This window comes from Mercurialis annua, linkage group LG4 (genome assembly GCF_937616625.2).
Source record: "Mercurialis annua linkage group LG4, ddMerAnnu1.2, whole genome shotgun sequence".
Taxonomy (NCBI): domain Eukaryota; kingdom Viridiplantae; phylum Streptophyta; class Magnoliopsida; order Malpighiales; family Euphorbiaceae; genus Mercurialis; species Mercurialis annua.
In genome coordinates this window covers 24048080-24059316 of record NC_065573.1, presented here as the reverse complement: position 1 = coordinate 24059316, position 11237 = coordinate 24048080, and the positions used below count along the sequence as shown (strand labels likewise).

At 29.0% G+C, this 11237-nt stretch overlaps 1 protein-coding gene across 1 annotated transcript; it reads right to left on the bottom strand.

Annotated features, from left to right (window-relative positions):
• Nucleotides 1-5544: 5544 nt before the first annotated feature.
• LOC126677784 (probable plastid-lipid-associated protein 13, chloroplastic) lies at nucleotides 5545-9781 on the bottom strand. The gene is made up of 7 exons (XM_050372563.2): nucleotides 9515-9781; nucleotides 9305-9426; nucleotides 9117-9200; nucleotides 8933-9029; nucleotides 8022-8238; nucleotides 6680-6732; nucleotides 5545-5827 (listed from the first exon to the last, which is right to left on the bottom strand). The coding sequence occupies exons 1-7, from the start codon at nucleotides 9737-9739 to the stop codon at nucleotides 5735-5737; spliced, it is 891 nt and encodes a 296-aa protein (XP_050228520.1). The 5' UTR covers nucleotides 9740-9781; the 3' UTR covers nucleotides 5545-5734.
• Between the last annotated feature and the right edge of the window lie 1456 nt (nucleotides 9782-11237).

Below are 11237 nucleotides of genomic sequence, written 5' to 3'. Positions count from 1 at the left end.
CCTAACCTAATATTGTGTAGTAGTTTATTACACTTGATGATCCAAGGAACATTTTGAATATATGTAATATTTTAGGTTTACTGGTGATAAAATGCCAAATCTTTTCGACTTTTTAAAAATCTAGATAAACCTTTTAAAAGTTGTAAATCTATCCCAATTTGGTCAATTGTCTGAAAATTTATCAATTTTTTCAAAATTAATTTAGTTTTACCTACATGGCATGCAATTGAATGTGTACTTATAAAAACAAAAAAACAAAAAAGTTGCCGATTGAGAACGTGTTTCAAATAAATTATAACTTTATTTTCATGTTAACTCGACATGCCACAAAGACACGATTAAATCAAGTTTTAAAGTTAAATAGTGAATTATAAATCCGGATAGATCTACAACTTTTAAAAGGTTTGTATAGATGTTTAATAAGTAAAAAAATATTTAACATTTTGACACTAATCAGCCTAAAATGTTAAAAATTAATTAAAATGCAATTTTGAAAGTTAAAAAAATCAATGTGACTCAAAAGTGATGGACTTCGTAAGCAAACTTTATGAGTATCGGTCGTTGGTTCATTATTAATGAAATAAGGTTCAAAAATCGTCCAATTCACACACTTTGATTTTGGGTGGAATCATAAAAATGTTTTTATGCTTATTTGGATTCATTTTGTTTTTGTGAATTTCAAATCCGTATTCACACCTCACATTAAGATATAAATAGAAATTCACAATGGATAATTAAGAATAAATTTCTTTTGATGAATAATTAAGAATAAATTAAATTATTTATAATGATGATTAATTAATAGTATTTAGTACAAGTTAATTATCTTACATAAGATGAATGATATCCATCGTTGGTTCATTATCAATAAAATGAGGTTTAAAAAATCGCAATTCACACACTTTGATTTAGGATAAAATTACAAAAATGTTATTATGCTTACTTTTGATTCATTTTTTTTGATGAATTTCAAATCCGCATCCACACCTCACATCAACATATATTAAGAATAAATTAAATTATTTATAAATGAGGATTAATAGAATTTAGTACAAACCAATTAATTTTATATAAGATGAATTATAATTTACTATCTTTTACTTACCCTAGCACTCTCGAAGAGCCATAAATTTTATACATCAATAAGAATTTGTATGGACAGTAAAATTTTCGGTTAATGGATATTTTTACCTCTGAATTTATACTCATTCACTTATTTAAATTCTCAATTTATGATCAAACGGGTTAAACTGGAAAATAGAAAAATTAAATGGATGAAAGGTATATGAAAGATTATATAAGTGTTTTATTTTTTGTATATATAAAAATAAAAGTGAAATTTAAGTTTATCAAATTCTTGATTTTTTTTTAATTTATATATGAATTTATTTTCATTCTTTTAATTTTAATTTTTTCTACTCTTTTTTGAAAAAAAATAAAAAAGTTATAATTTTAAAATTTTAAAAAATATTTATTTTAAGAATTAAAGTTCACTATTAAATATAAAGTAGAAAGTTAAATTTTGCTCATACTAAAAAATATATTACATAAAAATTTAAAACTTGAAATGTTTAAGATATTAAACTGAAAGATGAAAAGTCAGATGAGTGAAAGTGTACAAATTCAGATGTCAAAATATTCTTTAACTATATTACACGTTAGCTTAAAAAGTATATCCACTCGCCATTTTTAGAGATTAAGCAGATAAAATTTACAAGTTGGAAAATTAAATTAAATAGATTAAACTGTAAAATAAGAGATTAGATAGGTGAATGGGTATAAGTGTAATGATCTAGAAATATATTAAGCCATATATTTTTTTAAACTTATGACAAAAATGTAACCATCATGGTCATATGGTTAGCTATACAATTTTCGCTGACATGATGTAAACACAAACTTATTTTCTATCCCATTACTTGATTTTTGATAGCACAACAGAGATTTTCTGCAACCATATTATCATGAATGTTAAGAATTTGATCGGATAATAAGAAAATTGTTTAATTAATCAAGAAAAAAAATTGTATATACATATGCATAGTCTGTCTAAATCATTGGAAACATAAATGGAATATTATTCCAATTCTAATTTTGATTCTGATTCGAATCCTGTTTACTAATTGTGAAAAGATCTTTGTTTTTTTTTTAATTTTACCAATATATGAAGAATTGTTCTTTTGTAATTGAGAAGTTGTGATTAATTGAATGCAGATCATAAGAAAAAGGCAAAGGATGAATATAGATGATTTTACCAAGTGGTTCTAATTATAATTTTAATTTAAGAAAACCAGGTTTCTGGTTAAGCGTTAATTAACATTAATAATTGACTAAACAAAAACCACATAATTCAAGTCAACTTTTTTAGTAAACTTTATTTGCAATTTGCAGAATTGATGTATTTGGGCGGCACTGTAAGTGTATAGAAATTATGTTATCTTTTCCAAAACTCAAATGACATATCTAATCAACTTATTTTACATGTCATTTGATGTGAAAATCTTCACTCAGGGTTCCTGAACTTTTTTCCCTCCCAATGCAGTACCTAAATTGCAATATTATATCCCAACTACAATTTCGTAACAGTAATATACTTTTTAAACAAATTTTATTTTCTATTAAAATAAGCTCACGAGACATACACATGAATGTCTACTTGACATAAAAAAAAATAAAAAAAAAATGGTACATGGTCATGAGATTTCCTAAACAAATTTCAACTGTAAAACGGCACTTTTAAACTTTTACATTCAGACTAATCCCATTTGAACAGGGTATGTCCATTGCGGGAGGAAAAACAATACATGCAGCCATTTAAAATTTGAGGATCAGAGCTTTATCTCCCGCAAGAGACCTGTCCGACTCAAATGAGAATTAGTCTGAATATAGAAAGTTTAACGATGTTGTTTTATAGTTGAGATCCGTTTTGGACACTTCATAAAATTACTAAAAGTATTATACATGTATCGAAATTTCAAAGGTAAATGTGAAAGGTACTAGTAATAAATTAGTTGGGTTAATTTTTTTACCTACTCTGAAACAAAGATAAAAATTTATATAGACTATAGGAATATAATCGAGGCTAATCAGATCTAAATAGTGTAAAGTTAAAGCTCAATTCAATTCTAAAATTCGAAATTCAACTCAAAGATAATTGATAACCAAATTCAATTTTAATTATACTACTTATTAAAGAGTTTTAGTATGAAACTAAGGAAATTATTGTGATCATGTAAAATTTTATAGGATAAAAAAATTAATCATCATAACTAGCATCATAAAAATTATTTTTTGAATTCAGGAAAGAAAAGTCCTAGCTGTTCTTTTGAGAAAACCTGGCAAACATTTTTCATCTTTGGTCATCTGGGAGGGTTTTTTATGGTGATCTTCGACCGATAATTACCCCCATATCCCCAGATCTAAACTTTTAAATTTTTAGTTTGAATGAAATTTTCATCTTGGCCAATTTTGGTCCTGCTTTTTTGTTTTCTAGTCGTGTCTTAGCTGAAGATACATCTAATTAAATTTAAGAATAATTCATTTTTCATCTTAAGAGGTGGAGATGCTGATGAGTTTTACTTTCAAACAAGTTAGATTTCTACAACAATTAAAATCACCACCATCCGATGGATACCACTAAATTTATGACTTCAATGTTAAAAACACACACAAGAACATTGGTTAGAGAATGGGTGAAAATAGAACCGCTAGATGTAGCAATTATGTGATCAAAAATAGTATTATCTCTTTGATTTTCGATTTCTCCTACAAATAATTCCTCCTCTCCAATTATGAAAAAAAAATGCAATATATATCTTCAACAATATTACTGCCTTCTAATAACATTAGTTTGATAGCACATAACAGTTTTACTGTTTTAGATCAAAGAGGAGTATAATTTAAATAATAAAATATTTCTTTATGTATATAGAAAAACTTATATAGTTACTCATGCTGTATCACAACAAGTATTTACAAAGTCTAGTTTGTCTACATAATTTAAGTATTGACTGATCAATAGCTTTCCATTAATAATTTCTTTTTATTTTTCAAAAAATAAAGAAATTTGATTAGACTATTGTACTTGTCGAGTATGTTATTAATTAAACTTAACTTTGCTAAGTCGATTCGAATATTCGAATTTAATTTTAAATATTTTGCAGATTAATCTCAAGTAATTTGCGAATTGACTCAATTCAATTATATAATGTAATAGAAGATGCATTACATCATATGTATAAAAAGGCCAAATAAAATTCCACCAATTGAAGTAGTTATATTAAGTTAGACATTTGTCAGTTATGTATGAATGTATGAAAAACCCAACTCACCCAAAAATATAATAATAGCATCATCTCTGATATAAACATATGCAACAACAGTTCTCTTAAGAAAACAATCCAAAATAAAAAATAAAAAATTAGGTCCTTTTCAATCACGTAAACTAATAATAAAAGTTATAGATCAAGAAACCGAGATGGCTTTTCCTGTTGTAAAGCTGATGTAAATGAAAAATTCTTATTCATATCAGATATATAACACACAACATGTCAATACATATTAAATTATACCTTAAGAATTTTTCCATTTACAAAATAAATATATAAAACAAAGTTGACATTATAAATGAAGCAAATTAAATGAGCAAATACCTTCCTGATGGTGAGTGTTTTATGCACATAATAACTCCAATTGTCAAAAGGTCGTATGCAATCTTCCCCACTGGGTGGTAACTGTTTTGAGTAGAATAAAACTTGCGGTTCGAATTGCAAGCAATGTTGTCTTGTCACCGTCTGCTAAAAGTCAAATGTTAAGAATTGCTTCTTCTTTCTTAATGCAAAGAAACTGTAATCAGCAATACAGCAAACCAAAATTATAGTCAATTAGCATAGGAAACACTGAACAAGGCACGTCATTTCTCCAAAATATTCACACTTGCTATCAGAATTTCCTTTCAATCTGTTAAATGAGACTTCAACGATGTTTAATTATCTTTAACACGTATGCAAATATTTATTAATCTTCAAACATGAACAGATAAGCACACAAACCTAGCTTGCCTTCTACTCAAAATTTCATCAACCAAATGAGAGCTGATAAGAATTTCTACTAATCTCTAACTGTTAGGTGATGCTTCAACAATAGTTTTATTTGTTCTCTAACAACAACAAAAGAAAAATTAGTGTGAATGCAATGAGCAGGTAAAAATCATGCTTCTTGAAAGCGTGTAAAGATGATGAGACCATGAAAACTACCCTCTTCAACTTTACAATCAACCACTTAAACATGATGAGACCAAGACTGGCAGCAGCACCGTCATATGACTTTTGGAGACAGGATACCTGTGTTTACGCTCCGCTACCCGGACTTGAACCAGATGCTCTAACGCCCTTTTCTTTCTGTTGTTTCTGTAGAACTGTACATGCATCAGTAAAATGTGAGTTCAAAAGGGTTAATTCCAACAAAGTTTTTGTGTCGTTGATTACGAGAGGTCACTTGCTATCTGAACTGCGAACATTTTATACATATAAACGGACAAAAAGATTAGGATAAAAGCGAACATTGGCTTTATTATTGAGAAAGAGAAAATGTAACAGTTTGACTCTTTACTGTGATAGAAATACAGAGTGGGAAAGATAAAACTTAATAAAATGAAACGGGTGATGATTGACATGTAAATACTTTACATTGTATCACAAGTTTGAGAAGCAAATAAAATAAAATATCAGTATCTTTAACTCTCGTATTCAGTGTTGGCCATTGTGGCAGATGGAGAAGCATCCAACCTTGTAAGAACTTCAGGTACTCCAGCAGTATCCCTAATAATCTGATTCAGGAAACAGAATAAATATTTAGCATATGGTGACTCAGGAGTTGGCCACTTGCTTCATATTCCCACTTATCAGTTTAAAAGTAAGCTTAGCATGTTTCTAAAGTCTACACAAGATAATTCTTTATAGTCATCCTTCAATATTCACGACACGGATATATCAATTAATATTGCAGCTTAGGTGGTTTCCAGAGATGAAAACAACTTTAAGAGATTAGGGGAAAGTATTCATTTAGCATTCCTACATCTACTGATAAAATGAAGAACTACTGTCATAATAGTCATCTAGAAAAAGTACCACCGTTAACTAATTAGGACAATAAATCCACTTAAAGTTTAAGTATCAGGTATGTCATTTAAATATACAACCCTTCATGAATGTCAATGGATTATTTTATTGCACCCACTTCATAATAGCAACCCCAACTATTTATGTTATAATTTCTAGAACTCCTAAACTCACCTTTTAACACTGTTGATAGAAATAAAGATCAGAAATATGTTCAAGATTACTATCTCCGATTTTCTTCCAATAAATGCAAATATAGTTACTGTAGAAGTATTAACATACAAATCCGAATGGATAAGGCTGTCCATTTTGCAAGGATCAACAAAAGACTTCTTTACGATACAGAACCTTATCAGCCTTTCTGGAGAGAGGTAAAATGGAGCAACCTTTCATTGCATCAAGGTTACTTCATTCTCACTATTCTATAAGAGTTAATACAACAAACCGTAGATCAGATATTACAAGTTACTATGTTTATCCAATTCTGCAATGAGGACACTAAGTATTTAAGGGGAAAATGTGCACAGCGATACCCAAGATGTACACAGAAGAATACTTACAAGTATCTCCTCATCAAGATAAGAGATCATAAAGAGCCTCTGGAAAGACCCAGCTGCAGGAGTTTAGAAAAGAAAATCTTAGCATGATTTATAATGATATTGATAACTCAATAAACAAATTTGAAAAGAAAATAAACCATAAAACATCATTAGATATCTAAAAGGATTTGACGACAGAATGTTGATTAATGATGAAAATAAAAATAACTATCATACACTAAAGTAAAAGTTAAAAAAGAATCCTCTCATGAGCCTAAACCACTCCAATGGAATATCATAGCTAATACAGAAAGCGACTGGTTTTAATTTTTTGGATGTCAATTAGCAGAGAGTTTAATGCTAAATAGCTAAAACAGTCTTATATCTAAGAACATTTATCTTTGTTATATGAATATAAACAGTGAAAGTCAAGCCACGACCAGAATTACAACCCACTACTCTAATAATAGTATACGCTTTATATCAGGCAATGCATAGTCGAGAATCAAATCATAAGCATCTGATGGAATCATGGAACCAAACAGTCGGTCGATTAAGATTTTATAAGCTAGTTCATTTTTACATTTCTCGACTGCAAAAGATCATGCAAATCCTTCCATAAAAGTAAATAATAGTTGAGATATAAGGTATTCACAGTTAATTTGGTTAGGTATCTTTGTGCAGATAAAAATCTGGTTGGTGCCAAGGGGTTCACAAGAAGAACAGCATTTCCTCTGTCTCCATGGTCTGATTACTGCTGGCATTATGGCCTTGTTTGTGCATGATGTCAATTCACTATTCTTGCAAAATCATGTCATAATTTGTATAAGAGAAATTGTAGCATGATAGCTTTCTAAACAAGAGAACTGACTAAATAAAATTCAACTGAACTGAATTCTTGCATTATAGATTTTCCAATCATAATCTAAACAATTCATAACCAGCTTATGTAATAAAACATCATTAAAATATATTTTTTCTTTCCTCGGAATTCTTGTGAATGGGTCAGGACTTTTTGTAAATCAAAATCTCATCAATCCCAAATTAAATATCTAGTAACCAAAAATACAGAGGTGGACTGCTTTTTCTATATTATTTTTGCATCTAGGCAGGGATGTTTAAATGCAAAATACAAGTGTAAGTAGCATAGCAGGATACTGGAGCTTTACAGAAGTAAGTTGATTTAGGAAAGAAAACACCTAATTGGCATGGCAAACAAATGAATGAAACACAGCACAAAAGTTTCTTTAGCTTTTGCTTAAAGAGATATGGAGGAAAAGCAGGATGTCTGAACGCTCTCAAAAAGGGGGAAAAATAAAAGAGGAAGACAGGCACAATTATCCAAAAACTTCAAAGAACTTACATAGAGGAATTTTTAGGCCATTGGAAACCGCATTCCTGATTGAAACTGGAAGTTGTTGCGCTATGCTCATTGCTTGACCAAGTACAGCTTTTAACTGTTCTGGTACACTTTCTTCAATTATTGCTGGTGTCTCAAGTATTCCTTCAACATATACCTCTTTCATTCTGAGAGGTCCCTCCACAGATAATTGGGAAGACAAAACAACTTTGCTATCTATCTGCACTCGGACAGAAAAATAAATTCATAGTGAAATTCAAAACTACAACAAAAGTGTGCAGAAAAGGTTTAACGATAACTATAGCAACATTTCTCCGTTAAGTATTCATCAGTGATGTCACAGAAAAGGTTGAAAACCTTCATTGCTGTATGCCTATTGTATTCACTCCTCAGCTAAATTCAATACCACAGGGAAGAAGGGACCGACAGATATTCAACATGAAAAGAGACAATATATCCATATTGCATATATTGCGACCAATTACTGAAAATTTTGTGATTGAGACACGTCTTAGAAGGAAATTATATTTCCTCAACCAACTTTTAGACAATTTACTTCAGAATTTTTCAAGTTAACTTCAACTGACCCGCATTTGATTCAACCCAATCCACATACCATCAGGGCAGTCAACATTGAATATGGAGCTTAAGTTCTAAACAAAGATAAATGTAAAAAGAGGTACATATCTAAGCCAATCAATGGTAGTCCGAGCAAAACGAATCAAAAAGATTCTATTGATTTCTTTTGATTACAGAAGAAAACCATCAACAAAAACTAAAATAGAACATGGATTTCATTGATAATTACTAATTAGTGCTTTTAACCTCTTCATTAGAACACATTCAAATAAACAGAACATGGATTGCAATACAATACATTAACGGACGAGGAGAACGAAGATAAAAGGAAATACCGATGAGAGTAATTTCATATTGGCAGTAACCTTAGCATTACTATCCTTAATCACAACATCCAATTTCGCCAAATTCGCCAAACTCGAAGGAAACCTCCTGCAGAAACAGCATCCAATTATCGATCCATTCAAATAAAAACTAACATTTCCACTAATCCAAACAGAATAAACTCCTTAGACTTACTCAGATAAAAAAGTAGCAGCAAATAATCCAGGACTTCCAGATCCAAACCACTCGAAATTCCACCTTCCTTCCAAAAACGGTGACCTGAATAGCTGAACAAACAACTCAACATCTAATAATAATAATAACAGATTAAATTAAATTGGTAAACAACTTAATGTCAACAATTAAAAGAAAGCAGCACCTACGTAGTTGGTCTAGGACTAGGATTAAGCCTCTCAAGACCAATAATCCTCTCATTCACATCAATTCTTTGCATTGTCGTCACTTTTCCGCTCACCAACGCTTCAAATCCACCTGAATCCTTAAACTGCTCCAAAATTTTCACAAAAAACAATTACACATAACCTAACTTACGTATAACAATCAAGAATCTAATAAACTGAGAGATAATTAACTGCGAGAAGTAACGATTCTTTAGCGGAGAGACGCTCCATAGCTTTGGCGTAAGTCGCCGGAGCTCCTTGTACGGTCTCATTCACCGTTGTTTTGCAGGTCAACTTCCGAATTTTGCGTGGAAACCGCGGGAAGGAGACATTAGCAGTTGAAGAAGAATAAGAGCGGGAAGAAGAAATTGAAGAAGAAATTGCAGAGAGTGAGGACTGTGTTATTGAAGTTGCCATTTGCAGTCCAATTATTCGATAATGTAAGATTTGAATTTTTATTATTACTACATTTTATGTGCTTATATATATGCTAACAGACAAATTGCGTCTTATAAAATTATTTCTGTTGATATAATCTAAAACAATTTCTTATCTTCTTACATGGTTCTTGTTGTAAAAAATAAAAAATTATTTCTTATAAACTTTTTCAATTTATTTCCATATTAAGAGTATTTTTATCCTTTTAACAATTTTTTTTCTTTATTTTGATATAAAAGGAAATATAAAGATACATATTTAATGAAGCTTTTTAAAGATATTTCATTTTATACGTTTGTCATCTTTGGATGAATGATTTTTATTTTTATTTTTATTTAATTAAATAATTGTCACAAATATTTATTTTTATTGATTAAATATAAAAAGTAACAATTTATAAATACTAAAACATCTTTTATAGAATTTTTTATATTTAAACTCAAAGTATCTAATACAAATAATAGCAAAAAATTAATTTCAATATTTATTTTTATTTATTATTTTATAATCTGAATTTTTTATAGCTTGAAAAATAAATTTTCAATAGTTTTTGGCAGAAATTCAAAATTATAGACAAAAAATCCAATAAATTTAGTTAGAGAGACATCAATAAATTTAGAAGAACGAATAGTTTAATAATTTATAAAAATAATAATTATCCCGTGAATCTATTAACCATAAGCAGGAAATAACAAATAATAATACTAATTTGAATTAAAACAACAGAGATGAAAAATCCATATTGATTGAAATTTATAATTTATAGGATAACTTTAGAATAAAAGTATAAATAAATATTTTTTAATACCCATCAATAAAAAGAGTTAAAAATAATTTTCATATTCTCATCGAGTTGCAAAAATGACTCTAATAATTTATGAGAGCAAAAATATCTCTCAATTTTTATCAATGTAATGTAATTTTCTTTGATGGAGGAGTTTAAATCTCAAATTTTAAAAGATTAGAGTCATTTTGTATTTCAGTTTTGCGCTTCAAAATTAGGAGTGATGTTAAATAAATTCACAAATTATATCTATTTTTTAATTTAATCATGAACTTTGAAACGTCTCATATACAAGAAATTTCATTTTTTTTTTTCAATTTAATGCATATGCTAACGTCGCACTCGGTGTAATTTTGTCAAAATGGATATTATTTTTGACAGCCATGTCACCATATTATGACCTCGTGTATCGAATTGAAAAAAAATAAAATATCCTGCATACAATTGAGACATTTTAAAAAATATGTATAGTTTATAATTTTATATAACATTATCTCTAATATAAGGATCATTTTCAAGCTTTTGGTCGTAATATTTGAATTATTTTTATATATTTTAATAAAATTAAATGCAGTCATGCATATATTGCACCTTAATTTTAGGGGACACACCAAATATCCCCCTATGATATTATCATAGACAAATTTAAAATCAAAGTTTGTCATGTTTTATGCCCCTCAATTTTGGGGGTTA

Coding starts and splice junctions, on each gene's coding strand:
- LOC126677784 (XM_050372563.2), bottom strand. CDS start 9,739: ATGGCAACTTCAATAACACAGTCCTCACTCTCTGCAATTTCTTCTTCA. Junction 9,427..9,514: donor AAGAATCGTTACTTCTCGCA/GTTAATTATCTC, acceptor ATTTTGGAGCAG/TTTAAGGATTCAGGTGGATT. Junction 5,828..6,679: donor ATCTTGATGAGGAGATACTT/GTAAGTATTCTT, acceptor TTCCTGAATCAG/ATTATTAGGGATACTGCTGG.